The 22,217-nt window shown below is 35.6% G+C and overlaps 1 protein-coding gene across 5 annotated transcripts in view; it reads left to right on the forward strand.

Annotated features, from left to right (window-relative positions):
• Positions 1-22,217, forward strand: part of USP33 (ubiquitin specific peptidase 33) — a 40,863-nt gene that overhangs the window by 14,074 nt on the left and 4,572 nt on the right. For 3 of the 5 annotated variants that reach the window (XM_030493901.1, XM_030493903.2, XM_030493907.1), the window contains 16 exons: positions 6-105; positions 2,646-2,715; positions 4,463-4,576; positions 5,305-5,383; positions 7,459-7,879; positions 8,295-8,435; positions 9,541-9,653; positions 10,280-10,452; positions 10,555-10,658; positions 11,228-11,261; positions 12,073-12,118; positions 12,876-13,056; positions 14,332-14,458; positions 16,429-16,598; positions 17,991-18,072; positions 20,494-20,602. In XM_030493901.1, the coding sequence (XP_030349761.1) occupies positions 6-105; positions 2,646-2,715; positions 4,463-4,576; positions 5,305-5,383; positions 7,459-7,879; positions 8,295-8,435; positions 9,541-9,653; positions 10,280-10,452; positions 10,555-10,658; positions 11,228-11,261; positions 12,073-12,118; positions 12,876-13,056; positions 14,332-14,458; positions 16,429-16,598; positions 17,991-18,072; positions 20,494-20,602 (2,064 nt within the window). The remainder of the gene's footprint in view (positions 1-5; positions 106-2,645; positions 2,716-4,462; positions 4,577-5,304; positions 5,384-7,458; positions 7,880-8,294; positions 8,436-9,540; positions 9,654-10,279; positions 10,453-10,554; positions 10,659-11,227; positions 11,262-12,072; positions 12,119-12,875; positions 13,057-14,331; positions 14,459-16,428; positions 16,599-17,990; positions 18,073-20,493; positions 20,603-22,217) is intronic. The other 2 variants (XM_030493902.1, XM_030493905.1) reach the window with 2 other exon arrangements.

Consider the following 22,217-nt stretch of genomic DNA (forward strand, 5'->3'; position numbering starts at 1 on the left):
ATAAGGATTTTAAAATACCTAGTAATCCCACACTGAAGATTCCACTAGCAGCTGTATTTGATGACTTGGATATAGAAGTGGAAGAAGATGAGTTAAAAACTAGAGGTAATAAAAGCAAAATCCAGTGCTTTATTGACCTTTATTGTGTTTATATGTCTTCAAGTCTGTTCTTCGGCTATATATTAGTTCTAAGTGGAACAATCTTCTCTTGTAAGTGGAAGCATTCTTTACTTACCTTCAGAGCAGAGGCTGCGGTGATAAATGCAGTGCACCCGTGCAAACAGCAACAAAACAAAAATGCATGTTGGAGTAATTTTCAGTGTAGCTGGTGTTCTAGCCACTCTGGTGAAAGTAGTTTTTTTATAAAGTTGGTTTTATTTTATAAAACATATAAAATGTTTTCTCTTGTGCTAAAAGGTTCTTGATTTGAATGCTTTCCCGCATTTTGCTAACCCTTTTCTGAGCCTGTAGTATCCCAGTATGGGTTTCTTGGGGTGGGGTTTTTTTGTTTGTTTGGGGTTTTTTTGGGGGGGTTGGTTTTTTTTGTGTGTTTTGATTTGGGTTGGTTTTTTTTTTTTTCAGTAATGGATTTTATGCACTGCCAAACTTCCTGGTATAAAATTGTTACCCCACCCTAATATTAAACTATAGTAAAAATGAAAATGAGAGTGGATGAAACCCTGAACAGTGAAGCCTTCATTTCTTAATTTATAAGAGAACATAATCATTATTCCTTACAAATCTGAAATTTGTATTGATCCTTTTAAAAAGGATATGTGCTTTTGTTTAACCTCTTGAACTGTTTTTATCTCAGCCCACAAGTGTTCTCATTTTTACTGTCACGATTTTCTTCCCTATCCCGCTATGGGGGAATGAGTGAATGGCTGTGTGGTGCTTAATAACTGGCTGTGGTTAAACCACAGCAATGGATCTCATTTCTCCTTTGCTTATCTACTACCAGCTTTACCTCTCCTAAGCCTGCTGGCACTGGCCAGAAAAAACCTACTTTGCCCCTTCTGTTGTCTGGCACGGTCTTTCTCAATATGTCACCACCCCACTAATTTGCCATCTGCTCTTAGATCATTAAACCATGTGTTTTATTCCCAGTTAGTTTCTCCTACCAATGTGTGTATTTGTGTATCTTCTTGTCCTATTGATATTTTTGGGAATGTAACTTGTATAGAAGTAATATACAAGTAGAATTGCATTGAAGTTCCCAGTAATATTGGTGCGACAGTGTTAATACATTCCTCAAATTAAAGGAAAAAACTTCTTTAGCTCTGTTTTAACTTTGTTCTAAAAATTTTTTTTGAAATGCTTTTTATGAAGCAACCTTTAGAATATACCTTTGTAAGAAAAGAAGTCTATTCAAAAACTTTACTTGCAACACAGCAGGCTGGAGAACTGCAGTGAGAATGTCTTCCTGATAGATCATCTGCTGTTAAGTAAAATAAAAAAATCCTATAACTGTCCTTACTTTTCAGTTCCAGTAAGAACGACCATCCTTTTTGTAGCGGAAATCAGAGGGGGCAGAATGCAAGTTCAGATGTGGGAAGCAGGACTATATTTCCATTCAGACAAATAGAAGAATCTTTTAAAACTTCATTTTTAAGTTTTATGTATTAGAAAATACAGCTGAAGTAACCAAATTGTTTTATAGATGTAAAAGGTTTTTCTTACTATGTTTTATTTTTCTGTCATGGACTAAAATGTTTGGGGTAGGTCCTACACTTCAAGGATTGCATAGAGCCAACGGTGTTGACGGCTGAATATATTGTTTTCCAGTCTTGTTGATTCTTTGCTTGTAAATGTAATCATTTTCTCATACAAAAGCAATTTCATTTTAAAACAAACAGATTATTTAAACCCTTCAGTAGCTACGAATAGCAAGTATTTCAGTGTAATTTTTTTAAATTGCGATCATATAATAATTATGACTTGTTTAAATAGCCTCTCCTCAAATATTTAGAGAGTGTTTTCTATGACCTGCAAGAATATATGAATTGTATCTTTTATGTGTGTGGAAAAACTACGTGAGTGTATCAGTAAAGAAAGTAAACAGTCTGGGCTTGAAAATAAATTCTGTGGGGAAGGCTAAACTGAGCAGTCTGTGTTTCAAAGTAAGGGTATATAATTGGCATAGAAAAAGACTGATCGTAGGTAATTCTGATTCTGGAATAATCACATGCTGAGTACGTTTTGAATGTTTAGTGTAATCTGACTACTAGCATGAATGGAGACAGGAGAATTCTTTCTTGAGAAGCTTTGGTAATATGGCTACGAATGAAGCATAGCAACAATTTTATTGAACAGGTAAATCATTAAGTTCAAGTAAAACATAAATATTGATAAACATTTTAAATTGCAATCTGCAGCTGTCATAAAACATCAAAAGTTAGTAAGATGAAATACAATTTACTTCTCTGAAGTGTTTTAGTCAGCCAAAATCAGAACGCTTAATTACTACTTCTATTTAGATTAGTATTCCTTTAGGAGTCCTGTGTTTCTTTTAGTTACACCTCTGCATTATAATTGGCATGAGAAGTGTAACACAAGTATTTTAATTAGTACATATTTTCTAGGAAGTATTTTTCTTAACATGTATTGGATTAACAGTCTTGCCGAATGTTCATTCTGTTTTTCAGGTCTAACAGGATTAAAAAATATTGGAAACACTTGTTATATGAATGCAGCTTTACAAGCTCTTTCCAACTGGTAAGGAAAATGATTGTAGATGTATTTTATATTTGGTTATTCATGCATTTGCTAAGGATGGACTTAATGATTTTGAAGGGCTGCACTATTATGGAAGAATACATGTATTTGTTAAATCTCAGTCATATCCTACAAACTATTGTGTTACTGATAGTAAAAAAAAAAAAAGGTATTATGGTATATGGGTTGCTCAGCTTTTTCCCTGTCTCATTATAGTTCTTCACTGGCCTAAATAAAAAATATATGCAGTTCTAGAAATAAGAAGAAAATCTGATAAAAGCTATTAAATTTGTGGATTGGGTTTTCTTTTCTGTTAGAGAAGAAATCAAAGCAAATGCATAAACATAAACCCTAATTAAAAAAAGAGAGAAATGTTAAGATCAAAAGGTCCAAATTCAGCCCTTACAAACAATACATCTGGGACACTCTATGCTAAATCATCTCAGGAATTGCTAGAATACAAAATCTTGTCATCCCATGAGGATACCAGACAAGTTCATGAAGGAGAAATCTACAAAAGCTGAAGATATAAAAACACTAGAAATGGTTAGGCAGGGACGGTACTTGAGTATATATCGTAAATACTTTGTGCATCTGCTTTTGGCTGAAATCCATGACAGGATCCAGGGCTAAGTAGACCTCACTGAGATACTTTGTTGAGGGAGAGGAGAACTAAAGAAAATCTCTTTAGAAGGTAAAATGTAGACAAGGCATGTAATAATGAGGAAATTATTTAGTTGAGAAATGCCAAATTTTGAAATTATGCTGGGATATCTCTTTTCTTGGATGAAAATAGGTCCAGTCTATTTGAGGGACTGTGACTTCAAAAGGGGATTGAAGGGAATGGAGAGAGTGAGTTGGCAAAACTGTATGAAGTAAACAGATAAATCATTTAAGTATAAATTACCTACCTACAAACATAGAATCATCATAGAATCATAGAACAGTTTGGGTTGGAAGGGTTCTTAAAGCTCATCTAGTTCCAACTCCCCTGCCATGGGCAGGGACACCTTCCACTAGAGCAGGTTGCTCCAAGCCCTGTCCAACCTGGCCTTGAACACTGCCAGGGATGGGGCAGCCACAGCTTCTCTGGGCAACCTGTGCCAGTGTCTCACCACCCTCACAGGGAAGAACTTTTTCCAAATACTTAATCTAAATCTACCCTCTTTCAATTTTAAGCCATTCCCCCTTGTCGTATCCCTACATGCCCTTTTAAGAAAACGTCCCTCTCCAGCTTTCTTGTTGATCCTCTTTAGGTAAGGGAAGGCTGCTTTGACATCTCCCTGGAGCTTTCTTTTCTCCAGGCTGAACAACCCCAGCTGTCTCTGCCTGTATTCATGGGAGAGGTGCTCCAGCCCACTCATTATCTTTGTGGCTCTCCTCTGGACTCATTCTAACAAGTCCAGATTCTCATTATGGTGGGGGCCTCAGAGCTGAACACAGTACTCACGTGGGGGTCTCATGAGGACAACGTAGACAGGGAAAATCACCTTGCATTTAAAGCCCACAGTTCTGGTGCTTTAACAAATGTCAGGATGTGTTTGAGGAGCAGGGTTGCTGTACTGCTGAAGTTGTCCTACTAGGAAATGTTTGGTTGCAGCATTTAAGGATGTAGGAAATGGAATAGTTCAATTGAATAATATATTACACTTTTTTTTTTTCCCAATAATCTTGTGTGAAATGCGGATTTCATGTTGTATTTTAACAACCTGAAAAAAACCCACCCTATTTTCTTCTTTTTAATCAGTCCACCTTTGACACACTTTTTTCTTGACTGTGGAGGCTTAGCCCGAACAGATAAGAAACCAGCAATTTGTAAAAGTTACCTCAAGCTGATGACAGAACTATGGCACAAAAGCAGGTATTTTATCATTTTGGGGATTAAATCATTATAAATAAACTCCAAAGTCAGGACAGATTAATGCATCCTTCCCAGGTTTCTAATTTTTGTTTTGTGTGTATCACAGAATTACTCTTATAAATTATGGAAGGAAATACTATGTTGCAGGATTAAAACACTCCTTATAACCTGTTCGTTTCCATAGCTACCAAAGATAGGACAAATAATTGATGTAAATTCTAGTACGGAAGTTCTAACAAGAAGTAGATGATAAATACTATATGAAGTAAGCTTTCAAAAAATGTTTATATGTACCAGAAATACATCTAAAATGTTCAACTACTTTATCTCTGTCCTTCATTCTGGCTCAATGTTTTATCAATTTCTCATATTTCTTTATATGGAATTTCTGTTCTAAGAAAATACTTCAAAATATAAGTCCAGAGGTAAAGAAACAGTAATTGTGCATAGTACCAAGAATATGCCTGATTTGTTATCTAATTCTCTGTCAAGAAATGTGGCCTAAAAGGCTTGATACAGTCTCTATTTCTGTTATATGACAGATATATATATAAAAAAAAGAAGTATAGTTAATAATTCAATACCAATATTATATTTGGCTAAGATTAATACTACTGGTGTTATACATGTTGCAGGCAAAATTATGATCCCAGTAAAGATAGAAAGTTCCATTTAAATGCTTGCTTTTTTATATACACTTACATATTTAAAACTTCTTATTTCTTTAGACCTGGTTCTGTTGTTCCTACTGGTTTATTTCAAGGAATCAAAACTGTTAATCCAACGTTTCGAGGCTACTCTCAGCAGGTAAAACTTTCTGATATCTTTCAAATCTGCGTAAGCTGAAAAATTCTCTCTTACTTTGAAATTTAATGCTTAAGATACCATGCTTCCTGTATTTGTTAAAAGCAATTGCAACATAAACTTGACTTTATATGCTTCAAATGTAGATCATCTGAAATGGAACCATCAACAGTTAAATCAGGTTTTATGTTCATTTATATCGAATTCTTTAAAGGCCTTCAGCTTCTGAGAATAACATGTCCCAGAAAACAAAATAAAGGTGTTTAAAAATAAAAAAAGGATATAATAGATTTTTAATATTCATCTACCAGTTATGTGTTTTTAAAATCTTAAGTACACAGTATCTAGTTTTCATTTAGTATCTTTTAAAAAAACAAAGGCACCGCTCTGTGTTTCTTAAGCAGTATTGTAGGAACTCGGGTTGGCAACTTGTTAAGTAGGCATGGATTATTACCTAGTAAAGGCATTCTTCAATTGATCCTTCAGTACCTTGCTGCATTCATACATTTTGCAGTACTTCATTTAAAGCTTTTCAGCTAGAGGAAGAATTTAAACCCTGTAATTAGAAAAGCTTACGAAGATCTTCCAGGAATCTGCTGTTATTCAAAGGAATTCTGCTAGCACGTTTAATGCTTGAGGAGTGGAGGATTAGAACACATGTTTTAATGTTAAAATACTGCATGTAGCTGTAAAGTAAATGTTTAAATAGTAATCTCAGTGGGGTTTAGTTTACTCATGGGCTTCTGAAGAGCCACGTGAATTTCTGGAAAAGTAGAAAATCAATCCTGATAACTAAAAAGAAGCTGTATGGAAACTTGGTTCTCGCAGCTTTGAACACTGAGAATGTGTTTTTCCATGCAGAGCAACACTTAATGAGAACCCTTTTAGGTTCTGCCTGGATCACACTTCAGTTGTATGTTTAGTATGTTTCATGGCAACAATTAAAACAAAGCAAGTCTTTCATGACCAACACTCTCCTATTGCCCAGCCTCACAAATTGGGCAGCCAGTTGGGCAGCCAAATCCAATCTTCAGGCAGAAAAAGGAATTCTTTTGCTGAGTGAAGAATGTTTATCAGTTAAGCTGTGTCTCAAAGGTTGAGTCTCTTTTTTTGAGTAAAAGGATTACTAGCAAATAGGCATATTAGGTTTGGCGTTCTTTTCCATTACTCAAAATCCAAAACTCAAATCTGATAGTTCTACTTTTTAAGAGAAAGAATGTTTTCTAGTCTGCATTTGTGAGCTTAATAAGTAATTGGTGTGATGGATGGTAATGTTGAGCAGCAGAAATTATTATTATCAACAACCAAAATACAGAAAGGAAAATAGAAGAAAATAGAACTAGTAGTAGTTGCCAAGGAGAGGCTATTGTTTTCTCCCACACTTGTTTTATTAGATTATTGCCAGGAACCAAGCTGCTGCGTGGATTGTTGAAATTTGGTGCCTCTTAAGATACTTCAAAACACAGATTAGACTTGTAGTAAATCTTGACAGCTCTTTGTGGAAACACTGATAGTTGGGGAATCTTGTCCAGGCTTGAGAAGAAGAATTAAAATCTTGTTGACAGTGTGATGCAATTGGAAAGACAGGATAAGTACATCATAACACTTCTAAGTAAAGTACTACCATGCCCAGTGAAAACAAGGCTCTGGTTGCTTTGCTGAAGATGTGGCATAAGGTTTTGAAAAACTGTTCTTAAAACATTCCATTATCAGCAGAGCTGGGGTCTGGCCACACTGTAGTAGTTGCTTGAGTTACATTTATCATTCCTGTATAAGCTATGGCAGTATTTTTATTATTTTTTTTTTTTTTAAGTTGTTGAAATAAGCTTTTTGTGAATAGAAATGTTTTGGAGGAAACTCATATGATAAGATTACATGCAAGAAATGGATGCAGGAAACAAATAGATGATCTGGAAATGAAATTTCTTTTGAACTTTAGACCTTAGAGGCATTTAACTTACTCTTCTTTAACAGCTTGCTGTAGCTTTTGTTTTAGTTACTTGTATCTTTTCCTGATATGACTTTAATATGTTCCAAACATAATGGAATAATATCATAAAACTTGTTTAAAATCCTAGGATGCACAAGAATTTTTACGTTGTCTGATGGATTTACTTCATGAAGAACTTAAAGAACCAGTTGTAGAACTGGAAGATGCCCAGCCTACAAGTGTTGAAGATAGTATGGAAGAAGACAAGAGCCAGTCAGATGTAGGCTTTCAGCCCTGTGAATCCTGTGGTACCTGTGATAAAACAGAAAATGACACTATTTTCAAACCTGTCTTAGAGGATCCTGCAGAGACAACCATGTTAATTCAGGATGATGATAACAACTCAGTCACATCCAAAGACTGGCAGAAAGAAAAAATACCAAGCAACAAGCTTAAACGAACAAATTCTATAGAAGACTTGGAAAAAGACACAAATAGTGCTTCAGAGACCACTGAATTTTTAAATAATCAAGGAACTGTCAAAGTACAGATACACAGCAGATTCTCAGGTAATACATTGCTAATGTGCAATTGAAATAGTCAAATTCTTAGCCGAATATCTGTGTGAGTGGAAAAGAGTTGTGGAATAGTGTAGAGAGGTACAGGTCAAATAGGGTAGGTGGATTTACTTTAGGCAATGTACCTTCCTAGTTTACTTTTCAGTTTAGGTGTTCTGAATTCAATTTGAATTTCCTTGAAAAACTAAAGATTTGTACTGGGTAAGGTTTCAGATAACCCAGAAGAGAGTGGGGGTTTGAGATTTTGTTCTTAACTTCAAACATACGTGAATTGAAATGGTGCTGCATTCCTAAATGTCCTGTGACCTGACAGTGTGGTTAAATTAACTGCATGACCATTGTGCCTGTTCATTCTGCAGTAAATTTTTTGGTAGAATTTATGAAATAATGCATATATTAATTGCAGAGTACATCAGCGATGTCCACATGAATGATATGTCTGCAGCCCAAACCCCATCATCAAATGAAGGGATGAACACCCGCTTATCAAACAGTCCACCAAAATCATTCTCATCATGCTCTTCACTGGCACCAGTCCACAAAAAAGGTATAGGCTCTTTATTTTCTCCCTCCTGGTACTGGATTGGTCTGTATTACAATTTTCATTTTGTTGTTTCTTGTCTTGCATACCAATGCAGTATTTTTCTCAAGGATTTTTTAATCCCCTATCCCTCCTGGGGAGAGGGAGCATTATGTAAACCGGACATACAATAAAACTCCTTTTACTTCTGTAAAATTCTGATTCTTTCAAAGCATGCATCAATAGTACCTGCCTCTACTCTGTGAAGATGGAATAATATTTTGAGACAACTTTCTCAACTGCGCTAGTTTGGAAAGAGGGGAAATGTATGAGAAGTCAGTTAGAAAGATAACTCAATTTTCTGTCACTATTTCCAGGGCTCACTGCTTGTTACTGGCTGTTACCATTTTGACAGACTTTGCCTTTGACTCCTACAAGACTTTTCAGTGATCTCTTGGGTAGTATTCAGACTCCAAAAGAGGTTTTGTGGTCTTCATTTTAGCATACCATGCTAGTAATTTATAGAGCCCAAGAGAGTGTTCTGGTGTGTTTATCTAATTAGTAGTGGATTTGGGTGGGGAGGGGGAGTACATGTTATGGTTGGAGTTTTACTTTATTTTTTTGTTTAATTTTTTAATAAACTGCTGCTAGGCTGGACTCTACAGTAGTAAGTTTAGTCTACTTCAACCCTGTCACTGTCACCAGTGTTGTGGTACAATAAGCTTGTGTATGTGCTCTTCAGCCCAACATGGTTAAAACTTGTGGAAAGATGTGATCAAATTAAATGTCAGAACGTGCCTTTTAAAGTTTATACCTTGGGGGATTCCTGCCAAGATGAATCTCGTAGCAGGAGGCTGTAGATTTCCAGACTGGCAGTTTGAGTTTTACTTAAACTGAGGCAACATTTTCTTGTGTTTTTCCACCATAAACTGCTTGAGGAACCTACATGAATTGCCTGGTACTAGCAGTAATCTGGTTGTGTAATTTCAAAGAAATACTTAGAAAATAGGGCTTGGTTCATAATTTAATCCTAAATGTGTGTGATCTCTAATTATATTACACAAAGTTGAAGGAAATCAGAACCCACTTTATCTTGATTTACTTTCAGCATTTAATGTTTGTCATTCTGTAGTTGCAACTGTATCATCACCAAAAAGGAAGAAGCGCAAGAAGTACAGGAGTGTTATCTCTGATATATTTGATGGGACTATAATAAGTTCAGTACAGTGCCTGACTTGTGATCGGGTGAGTAAGAAGGGGAAGTTCTAGCTTTTAACATGTTTTTTTCCTCAATACAAATACTTACAGCTTTATGAATACATTGAGTCTCCGGTAACTTTATTCTTTTGTGACAGATTTCCTCAGAAGGTTCAGTTGTTTCATACTTGTTTACTGAAATAGTAATAGCAGCTTCAAAAAAGCAAATGTGATCACTAAAATCCAGGATGGGAGCAGGAAAATGCATAGCTGGGTCTCTCGTGCAGCGGGTCCAGTTACATCAGGTCAAGATAACGTCAAAGTAAAATACTGTCAAAACAATGGGCTGAAGCTTTCTGAAACTAGCTTGTATAACAGGAGCCTGAGGCAAAAATCATAGTGCTTTGTGTGACTAGTAGGAAGACAAATAATTAATAATGACTTGAAGAGTTTCAGTGATAACAATGTGCAAATTCACTCTAAAATGTTAATTTTTCTTCCTCCTTTTTTAGAAACGAATTCTTACATCTCCTTATTTATAATTAATTTGCTACCTAGTGGAATTTTCAGCTACACAGTGACTTAGTAGTTACTGGTGAACTTTACAATAGTCAGTTTAATTCAGTTTCTCTTCAATCTTAACTCTGTTTTGTTTCATTTGTTTTCTTCTTTAGCTGTCTGTAACCCTGGAGACCTTTCAGGATCTGTCCTTACCTATTCCAGGTAAGGAAGATCTTGCTAAACTCCATTCTGCAAGTCATCAGACATCTCTAGTCAAGGCAGGGTCATGTGGAGAAGCATATGCCCCCCAGGGATGGATAGCTTTCTTTATGGAGTATTTCAAAAGGTAAGTAATACTTACCTTGTTTTATTTTTTAATCTATTTTGAAATTCCAGTTTCTGCTCTTCTGGCAGAACATTTGTTGTTTTTCTTTCTTTTCTATCAATGATGTTTCAGGTTTGTTGTCTCATGTGTTCCTAGCTGGTTTTGGGGTCCAGTTGTAACCTTACAAGATTGTCTTGCTGCCTTTTTCGCCAGAGATGAGCTCAAGGGTAAGAGGTCAATTACATGAACATGTTTCTTCTGATATTTTTCCTCTAATCATAATAAGATGATTAATATCTTCTTCACTTCACGCAATTAAGCAAAGGCCAGCTGTTAGACTGTAATACAGTCATTCCTTGCTTTTATGGGATCATTCATTTTAAAAAGGTAAGCTTCTCATTCAACTGAATATTTGAGGCAAGAAATGCCTGTGAAAGCTGCTTTAGAAATGTCAAGTAAATCCGAATTTGGTTTAATGAAGTGATATCAACTGAAGGGTCATAAAGATTTCAAACCCTATTATATTAATACTTAATTTGGACCTAGCGAATTACTTCCTTTTTAAATTATATATCCTCATCTCTTCACGTTATGCTGTACCACTTTATAGTTACAAGCATAAAACCTAACAACCTTTTTATTTACTTGCTATGTCAACACTCTTACGGCTTAAGTATTCAATGCAACCTAAAGATAAATTCCTGTGAAATTTTTATATATCAAGTGTATGTGCTTGAAGGGTAACTATTTGGATTTAGAGAATAATGGCTGTTTGTCTTCTCCCTGGTATTTGCAGGTGATAACATGTACAGCTGTGGAAGATGTAAAAAGTAAGCTGTCTTTTACCTTTGTTTTACTTTGTCTTAATTTGAGTGCTTCAATGCTTCTGTTAGTCAAGAGGCTTTTATTTCTGCTGGATATGTCATAGTGCTATTAATCTTTTGATACTACCTTGTGTTCTGACTGTCAGAAATTTACTATTACAAAGGTGCAGGAGTCAGGAAACACTGACTCAGCGTACCATATTGCAGTCATATTGTGCTTTGTTCTCTCTCATGTTCCTTACAATTTCAGACCTTTTTGAACTGTTTTTGATTGAAAATAAATGCTTTCAGCCCTCTATGTTACTAGCAGGTTTTCACTGATATGCAGTAGGTCCTTCAGCGTGTTATAAATAAATATACTGTGGCCTTAAATACTAGAGAACAAGGAAACAGAAGTGGCGTGTAGACAGCTCAGAGCTCTTTATGGAAAAGGAGTGTTATTCCTTGCTATATACTGGTGTTCTGCTGTAGATCACTTCTTAAAAATAAACTTGGCTTTTTTTCTATTTTGCTGAATGATCAGCTTAACAAAGCTTAAAGTTCTTTCCTTTATGCTAAGAGGAACTGTTAGCTAGATGGAACTTGATTATCTGTACTTGCTGCTTTGAATTTTTCAGCAGTACAGATTGTCTTGTCTTCTAAAGCATCGTTTGCATCATTTTGGCTACTCCATGTCTAGTCTACATGCCAGAAATATTTTGGGTTTACTAACATGTATTGTTCAGTTTAGATTTCTGCTGATTCAGCACAATTAAAAAAAAACCCTTTCAGAACTAAGTATTGGTTGTTTTGTTGTTTGTTTTTCTCCTTTGCTTAGGTTAAGAAATGGAGTGAAATTCTGCAAAGTGCAAAAATTTCCTGAGGTACTGTTACTACATGCACTTTAAAGCACTTTTTCTGCATGATTAGGAATGTGGTAAATCTAATGAGTTGCATGAGGTAAATTGTGTTTATAATGTTACATGATGAAAGTGTATCTTCATATTGGCATTTGTTTTTAAAATGCGAGCAACGTCTGATGATTCACACTGTAAGAAAGTGAACTTTGTACATGAAAAACCCCATTCTTCTAACTTTACTATGTTATAACTGTCAGCCTGCAGAACTTACTTATACTGTAGATCATAGACCTAAATACTACAGCCAGACCGGAAATATTTTCTAAAAGTAATGCTTGTAACTTCACGTTTTAAAAGTAATCCAATCTTACGCTTCAAAACATGAGTTGATGGCTGCAACAATCAGGAAGAATTAATGTCCCTCGTGACAAGATTGTGCAATAGGTGCATTGAAGAAGAGAACAGGTATGTTGCTCATTGCTGAATCAGCGTTAGTAACTTCAGGACTGGGTTTTTTTTACACTGTCAGTAAGATAAGTCTTAGATAATTACAAATTCATTTCTAACTTCTTGAGCTGCAATTGATTTAAAAAAAATAAATAAAATCTGTGGAACACAGAGCTTGTCAGAGCTTGTCACACAGAGGTAGTTGCCTCAGGCCATAGAGAAAAGTGATCTTTTTGGGATGATAAAAAGAAAACATGGCATGCACAGTGCAGTTATTAAATGTCAGAAAGTACCCTGTGAAGTTCTTGAGTGAATCTCTCGATCCTTCTTTCAGATACTGTGCATTCATCTCAAAAGATTTAGACATGAACTTATGTTTTCCACTAAAATTGGGACCCACGTGTCCTTTCCCTTGGAAGGCCTTGATCTTCAGCCTTTCCTTGCAAAGGACAGTCCAGCTCAAATTGTGACTTACGATCTTCTGTCTGTCATCTGCCATCATGGAACTGCCAGCAGTAAGTATGAAGTTGATTGTTTTGTCTTTGTAGTTGATACTCACATCAGCCCTTCTGTTTAAGGATACTCATATACTGAAGAGTAAATAGATGAGCATTGGTAATTATACTGTGAAGGATACATGCTGTGATTTTTACCTTGAACCATAAGATGGCTTGTTTTTAAAGAGTTGACACATCTTTGAAATTTTATGGCATACTGAAATAAAATTGTAGGTGGAAAAAAATTAACAAATCCTGGAATATAAAGTTAAAAAAATTATATGTACTATTGAAAGTGAACAGTATAAATGTAAAAATAGTGTTACATGCCAGCAGATGACCAGTTGATCGGCTGTTCTGTACAGCTGCTGTTTGCCTGTCTAGAGTTTTGATGTTTTGTATGACTTACTTTTTTGGAAAGAGTTCACCACAAAGATGCCAGTAATTTTTTTAGAAGTTGTTTTTTTGTATGATTGCTGCCAATTAACCCCAGAAGAGGCAGTAGCTGCTATTTGTGGCTAGTGATGAGTAGCTGAATAAACATCTTACTGCCGCTGTATGTCAAGTTTGTTTCTGCCTAGGTGCTTTCAGTGTTTATAAGATTTAGAAAATGGGACAAAGAACAGTTTCAAGTCAGAAACCTCATAGATTTTTATAGAGGTTACCCACCCCCTCGCACTCTCCAACCTTGAGGTATCTGTTGTTCAGATGAAGTTTTTCCCATTTTTTCTGGATGCTTTTTCACCTCCTGTTCAGTGCTTGCTGGATGATGCTTCTCGTAATCACTTTAGTAGACATCTGATTATTTACTTGTTGGCAGTTGAATATGTATTTTAAAAATAGTAATAATGTAAACTGTATTATGAATAGTCTTCAGAACACAGTTAAGTATGGTCTTGATATTATGTAGCCATTACACATCTATGCTAATTTCCATTATAAAGCATACAAAGATTTGAAAAGAGTTGACTGTGGAAACTGATTAAGGTAAATTGTTCAGTCAGTCTTACTCTGATTCAAGTTTCATGTTTCATTCAGGAGTGCATTAAACATCAAGCTGCTGGAAGAGTTCAAGAATATGCTGAAAGCAGTGTTCAATTTGCCACTAGCTGATAGAAATTTGGGGGGGGGGGGAAGCTGATCCTGAGTTTGAGAGAAGTTAATGTCCAGGTTATGTCTGCTAATGATTTAATGTTTCTCCCATTTAATACTTGCCTTTTTTGGACTTACTTCCTTTTCATGTGTTGCAGAGTAAAATGGACACTTTAATAAATCTTGCTTCTTACACTCTAGGTGGACATTATATAGCTTATTGTCGCAACAATTTAAATAATTTGTGGTATGAATTTGATGACCAGAGTGTCACAGAAGTATCAGAATCCACAGTGCAAAATGCAGAAGCCTATGTTCTCTTCTACAGGTAAGAAATTGAAAGTACAATCATGCTTATGTAAGTCAGGTATGTAAATAACTTTAAAGCAGTTGGGCAGCTTTCAGAAATTAGCTGCCACAAAAGAATTATAATGGAAGAGTCTGACCAACCAGAACAACCTATGCTGGAGAAAGACTTAATCCTTCAGTTATGTCCTTAACACTTGCTCTATCACTGCTAAAACATGTATGGAACTTAAAATGAAAATTAAATCTGCATAAATAAAATGTAGTAGATGACCAGAAAGAGAACTGTAAAGAACTGTTAGAATTAGCCACTAATTACCTCCTTTTTAATCAGAGGAAAGGAATGATGCACAATGGGAGGTTTTGCACACAGACTCTTAACTGTTAGAGCTCTAAAGGGAAGCGTGGAAAGTCTTTAGCAGATGGGATGTAGAACAACAGACGTTTTACTGTTTTGTAGTTTAATTTCAGGGAATTTAGAGGCTGGACTTTCCTAAAAGTTGAAAGGCGAGAAGTCAGGTTATTATCATCTTCAGTCTAAGGAATTTTTGTACTTGAAATAATAGAAGCAACTTAACTCACTTTTCAAATTCTAAATATCTTGTACTAAGATCAAATTTCCACTAAAAGTTTACTGCGAAACAGATTGTGTCAGAGTTGCACAAGAAATGAGATGTGTTCTCGTTTAACTTTCATTAGGAACACTTGTATCTGCCACTGTCTGGGCTAAGCCTGTTAGTCTGGGTCAGTAGGTCTTTTGAAAGGAATGTGGAAGTCATGCTGTATTGCCAAGAAAGAACACTGTACCTCATTGTGGGCAAACATATTTAAATAATAAAAGAACAGTATTCATGAAATCTGTTTTTTTTAAAAAGAATATACTCACAAAACACTACCACACACACAAAATAGGTGTTCTTTCAGCACATTTTTAGAAAGCTTATTGGAGATACGTGTAAATTTTTAAATTAACAGCTGGAAAGTGAGCTTACCTACTTGAATTCCGTTTTTTAGACTTTTAAGGCTTTTGTTAAAGAATTTTAATCTAAACTTAAATGAGCAATGTATTTATTTGGGTTTATAGCATTTTTTTTTTCCTACTCTTTTAGTCTTGTTTTGCTAGACTATAAATAGTCTTGTTGCTGTGGCCATTAGGTCTACCTGAAGCTTTTCTGTCAGCTATTTGAGGCAACTTTGACACCATAAGTTAACTGAGGTGGTCCAGCTCTTGTGTGACGCTGAGTCAAGTTTTGGGTCGAGGTTTTGGAGGATGGAATGAATGGTTCAAACCTGCTTTTGGAGAAGAGAGATTCTATTCAATCTAAAAACAGGAGAGCAGAAATATTTCCAGGTGGACAGCAGCAACAGCCTCAATGAGAAAAATAGGGAGATACAGGAAAAGTAGGGGAATTACCCAATCTAGTTACTGTTCAATCTGACTTCTGAAGGTAAGTAAGGAACATCTGCCAAAGGACCAGCTTGCAGAGCTTTATTTCAAAAGATGCAGAGGAAACAGGCAGGTGGGCAGAGGCTTATCTCCTCCTCCTGTGGTAGTAATCACCTCTGCAGGATAGCCAGCTGTCTCTGTTGCAGTCGAACTATTTGCTTTCTGAGGTTGAATGGGAACTGCCAGGGGTCTTTGTTGTTGAACTAAGGAGGCAAAAGTTTTCTTGTAAGCATGATAACATATGTGCCATGGTTTGTTAGAACTAAGGACAAGCACAGGTTTAATAGAGCAAGTAGTCTTTGCTGCCCTTCCCGTTCTGTACTAACTGTTCTGACTCTCGTGACACACGGTTCCCTAATGTGACAGTCCAGGTTCCTACCACACATTTAGATGGTGGCTCAGGCTGTACATAAAAGGTGCAAGTTATTTCACAGGCTAAGTCAACTGCTTCATGCTACTAGAACTCAGAAGTACAGTTATCACAAGATAAATTATTTGCATTGTACACAAGGATATATGTTTAATGGTTTCTATTTTGGTAATAGAAAAAGCAGTGAAGAAGCACAGAGAGAGAGACGGAGGATATCAGGTCTACTCAATATGATGGAACCAAGTCTTCTGCAGTTCTATGTTTCCAGACAGTGGTTAAATAAATTCAAGACTTTTGCAGAGCCAGGACCAATTTCAAATAATGACTTTCTCTGTATGCACGGAGGTGAGACCATAACTGAGTGTCATGTGACTTGTAGCTGTGCAGGGATATGCACTTGTTTTAATTAAAGGAATTTTAATGTAGTAAGTTCATATTATAACTTCTGTAACTTCTTAGGTAAATTAAAACTGTAACTTCAAAGTCAATGATTACTCTCATTTTAGTAGCTGACTGGTTGAAAATGATACCATGTGAAGATCTCCTATCTTTTTTCTCCTCTTTTCCCTGCACATTTGATTTTGTTCATAAGCTTTCTTAAAGAGGAACAGTTTGATTTATCTGCTTGCTTCCTAAACATGTATATTCAATTTTTAAAAATCATGTCACTTTATCATCATCCTTGATACTTCGGTCTGCCAATCTAAATCTTATTTGCAGCTACACGATAGAAGCAACAAGAAGGTTTGAAAGCTGCGGAACAAGAAATTGGTCTGATGCAGAGTAGCCAGTGCATAGAAGTGTGAAAATATAGTAGTAATTCTGTATATTCTGTGTAGGAGCATAAAATTTTAACTTCGTGCTAAATGTTAATAAAAATGCGAGAATTGCATTAAGGAGAACATTGGGGAACTATCCATATTTGAGTGCTAACATTCCAAGAAATCATTACTATGTGGTGTTCTTACACCTATTTTCTAATAAAAAATACAGCTGTAACATTTAGCAGTGCTGCCCCTGTTGCTGAAACAAACTTTTCACATAAGAATAGTGTGCCCAGGAACAATGTGCAGAAGATGTACATGTGAGCCCTTGTGGCTGTGGATTTCCTTTTGCAGGGTTACAGCAGATGACTCTTGTTGTACAAGTGCCCAAACGACTAGATTTTTCCCTATTGCAAAGAGTTCTTGCATGGCACGTAGCTGCTTACTATGTGCTTCAGCTCGATGCATCTGATTCTGCAAGCCCCTCTGCCTCCCTCAAAATTTCCTTACTTTCAAGCATTAGTGTTGTTTGAAGTAGTTCAAAAAGGTCTACAGCAAATAAGTGAATTTTGAGTAGGCCATTTGCTAATGTGTTTACAGGCATAAACAAGATATTTAATCCCTCTTTAACATTTTAATTGTATACCTTAAGAAGCATTTTGCAATCGGTATCTAAAAAGGCTTGTAGACCTTTAATCTTTCATGTAGTTTGCTTCTGCTTTTTATAAACTTCTCAGCCTCATGAAAGACTACAATTAGAGTGGTCTCTCTAAATAGAGTAATAGATTATACTGTGGTAAAACTCGCTTCACATGATTTCTCTGAATTCATTGAAAGGTTGTATTTTTAATTCCTCTAACCTCTAACATAGTCTCCTCCCTCCATGTCCTGAATAAAATCTGCAAGTCTTTTTTCTTTTTCTTTTTTTATTTTTTTCCCTTTTTTTTTGTTTTGTTTGTTGTTGCTTCTGCAGGTGTTCCTCCACACAAAGCTAACTTTATAGAGGACCTAGTTGTAATGCTACCTCAAAATATATGGGATAATCTGTACAGCAGGTAAGTTTTATACTGTAACTGGAAAAAATCCAGTGGTACGATCTGAGTGGAAGTATGTGCTGAGCAGCAACATCAGACTTCAGAATTAGTGGCTCAGGAAAAGAGAGAAAAAGTACTCTAGGTACAGAATTAAGTGAAGGGATTGCAAGCAGCCAATTTATGGAATTTGCTTGTGCAAAGTTATGCTAAAAGTACTGTGTTACTGCAATAATACTTGAGCATTAAACCAATAAACATGTATGGTATGTACTGAATGACACAAAGTAGGTCAGCAAAAGTACACTTTGAAGAGGTATTTTGAAAGACTTCTCTGTATCAGCTTCCTGTTCTCTTGTTAGCTGGAGACAGCTTTTCTTTTATGTTGGCTTTGAATCCATAGCCTCAGCTGCCAGTACTGCTGGCAAAATAACTTATATTAAGTGTTCCTTATAACTACTCCATGCTTTTTAATGTAGGTCAGGCTTAAGTGCTTGCTTATAAAAGAGGGATTTTTATGTGTCTCCTTTTAAAGTAACAAAAAGCTGTAGAAGACCTTTGCTGATGACCTTAAGGATTCTATTGTGTTTGCATTAAATATTTTTAGCTGTTTATTTCCTGCCACCTAAGCAATATAGGTGAAGGGTTGGGGTTTTTTTTGCTTTAAAGTTTAAATGGACACAAGTGAAAAATAGAACAATGCTATTTCCAGCCTATTTCTACTTTCGTAGATGTACTCAATTCTGACTGACAAAGGCAGTATTTGTTTTCTGTATGCAGAAAGATTTGTTAAATCTGAAGGAAAATGGTTTTAAACTTCTAGTTGATTTTCCTGCTTTCTAAACTTTTTTGACAAGATGTCAAACTTCAATCATTTGATAGGAAGGTGAAGTCCCAGAGGTGATAGGGTCCTACTAGGTAGAAAAGAGGTATGAATTGTTGCTAAATGTGTTCTGTCTGGCTTCCTGACTGGCACATGCACCCTTTAACACAGAGTAGCTCTGAAGCACCCATGTTTTGCTTTTTGTCTCGCTGTTATCTGGGAATTACAGGAGAATATCATGGCTGCAGTGGGTGCGAATTTAGGGTGAGGAAGCCAAATATCATGGAAGCTGTCTTTCGCTGAGATAATGTTAAGGAAAAGGAGATACTCATCTAAAATGCCAGTTGCCAATCGATGTCCCAGACATGTTTATTTTGCTGCTCATGTGGCGCTACTCCTATCCATTTCCAAATACTTTGGGGTCAGAGTTGCTTTGAGATAATATAGTATAATCCATACTTGACCTATTTCAACTAAAAAGTTATAAAATGATCACTGCAGTTTAAAGACGAAGTGTCAGAGATGCAATTTAAGTGATGGGTGACCATTTTATAAAATATGTCTTTTAAGTTGGGATGATCGAATATATACCAAAAAACTTGTACGTACAAAAGTAATGCCTTCCATGGCAGATTTTTCTTTAATTTATTCACAAAGTAACCACAGTTATTTTTCACTCTTGTTTAAGACATAGACCTTCATATTTTGAACTTTGATTCATGTTGCACTTGAGAAAGCCACATGATAAATGTTGAGATGCTTAAATGTAAATGCTTAAGAGCACTCTCTCTTCTCCCACTTAAAGTGAGATTTTTGGAACAAAATACAAAGTTTTAGAAAAGAAACAAAATTGGAAGAGAACACAGGTCTGTCAAAAATAACGATTCTACTAGGAAGTAGAACCTGGAATACCCTTATCTCAATGTGTGACCTTTCTGTTGTAGTAGATGCATCTCTTAAGGCTGCGAGTCATTCAAGAATATTTTCTTCATGAGGCTTGTAGTTTCCAGGCTAGTCAATGATGCCTCTGTGTGTCTGTGTGTGTACACAATCTCCTGTGCTTCTCAGTAATAGTGCACCTGCAGACTTCCATGCATGCAGTTTCACACAAGGAAAATATGGAGGGGAAGGTCATGAAGAATAACTTTTTAAGAACAAAACAATAAACAAGTTTACAGGCTAGTGTTAGGGGGGGCAGTAAACTGATGAAAAGCCTGCAGCGGAATGGAGGAACATGTTTAAAATAAAACTGGCTGGAACATTTCCATAAGCTGTTTCTTGGAGGCCTTTAATAAAATCACACAGGGTGTATATGTAACAGAATACTTGCTCACTGTCATGTTCTTCCCATAGTAACACCTTTGGAAGTATGTGATACAGTAGAGCTTGAGGTGGTTTCTACTGGCTTTAGGCAGTTGGAACTTGGAAGATGGTTATGTCTTAGGATGGAGTACAAAATATTACTAGGAAAATAAATGATGGCATTTGTGGATCAGTGTGACTGGCAGGTATCAGACTTATGTTAAATATTATAAGAAGCTGACACTTGCTCTGTCTACAGATACATGATCTTTTTACATGGTATTTTCCACAAGGTTAATGTTGTTTTATTTTTACTGCAGGTATGGAGGAGGACCAGCTGTTAACCATCTGTATGTTTGTCACACCTGCCAAATAGAGTCTGAAAGAATTGAAAAAAGAAGGAAAAATGAATTGGAAATGTTTATTCGGGTAAAAAAGTGAACACTTGTTCATTCTGCTTTTTGACATCACCTGATACTCATGATTTCACCCAAGGGGTTACGAGAAGTGCATAGGTGATTCCTGAAACAAATGGACTTTATTAAATGTCTTAGAATCCTTCTTTCCCGTTGGCAACAGTAATGTTCTTGTGATATCCCAGATAACTTTATATGGAAATGTACTTAGAGAAAATACTTTATATGTTTCTTAAATTGCTTTTTTATAGTATGGAAACAGTGCAGCCACATGATCAGTTGTTCTTTATACACTGCCAGCGATCTGTTCTGTGCAGTCTGATAAGGTTTAAGTACAATAATGCTGTGCCAGCAAAACATTAATCATAATCTCTAATTCTAATTTCAAAAATATCATTAGATATATAAACAAACATAAATAATTCAGTGTGAGGTAAATACCTTCATACTGTAATAAATCTGTAAAATTAATATCAAGCAGCTAGTATATTTTCCATGAATTAAGAGTTTATGCACATGAGTCTGGTAAAATAGTAGTAAGGATTTTGTAATTCTTAAACAAAACCATGTTTTGAAATTTTCAGTGAAAATGAATGCAGAGATATTGGAGTCCCATTTCTGCTATCTTAATTCATGAGAGGGAGGAAAACCAGAATTGCAGCTCTACTTTTAGTTCTCTCTGTGCTTTAATTGTACTTCGGAGATTGCATTGGCTTTTCAATGTTTTAACTGCTATTTGAACTTCTTCGTAATTGATTTTTCTTTAGGCTGGGTTACCACTGGATAGTAATTATTATTAACAGCATAGTCAACCTCATTTGCTTTAGCGATCAGCATCTTTCCAGTATAAACAATGATTATATGTGCACTGTTGTGCAAGTATCGTTACTGATTAGCAGACAGAAAATTCTGTTATCCTCTGTAAAGACTGCTTTAGAGAATGACTGCAGAATTTATTCTGTCTGAAACCTTAAGACGTTGTGTTGATGCTTTAGGTTCATGGTTTCAAGGGGGAAGTATAGCTGAATTATTACGGAGCTAAAAGATAATGGCTTTAAAGGTTTAAATGATTTTTTTGCATGTTTCTTAATAACATTGTAAAAAGATCTGTAGTCTCTGAAAAAGAATAAAATGTTAAAAATCTTAATTTTTAATTAGGTTTAAATTAATTTTTAATTTGGGATTTTAATAAAATCATAAAATCTTAATTATAAAGGCTTTGCAACAGAAACTCAGAAAATCAGGATGTGATTCCTCCCCCCCCCCCATCGTTTTTAAACAGAAGCAAAGGAAAGTCCCAGTACATTAGTTCACTGTGCCTTGCTTGGAATCATACTGGCATCTGTTCAATGTATTAAGAAAAAAATAACCATAGATGAAGATATAGTTCATCATACAAAGAACCTTCCATAAAATTACAGAGCAAATCTTTCAAAACACTGTTTTAATTTTACAAAAATAAGTTGGCTGCTTTCTTCTGTTACTTGAAAGCTCAGCCTTCACTGTAATTATCCAGTAGTGTCTAATGGGGATAAGCACTTGTGCTTAAGAACAACTCGTTGCCATTTGCAGGAAAAAATAAATAAACTCTTAATTAAAGAATAAATAATTTTCTAATATGAAGGCTA

The sequence above is a fragment of the Strigops habroptila genome, chromosome 8, assembly GCF_004027225.2.
Source record: "Strigops habroptila isolate Jane chromosome 8, bStrHab1.2.pri, whole genome shotgun sequence".
NCBI classification, from domain to species: domain Eukaryota; kingdom Metazoa; phylum Chordata; class Aves; order Psittaciformes; family Psittacidae; genus Strigops; species Strigops habroptila.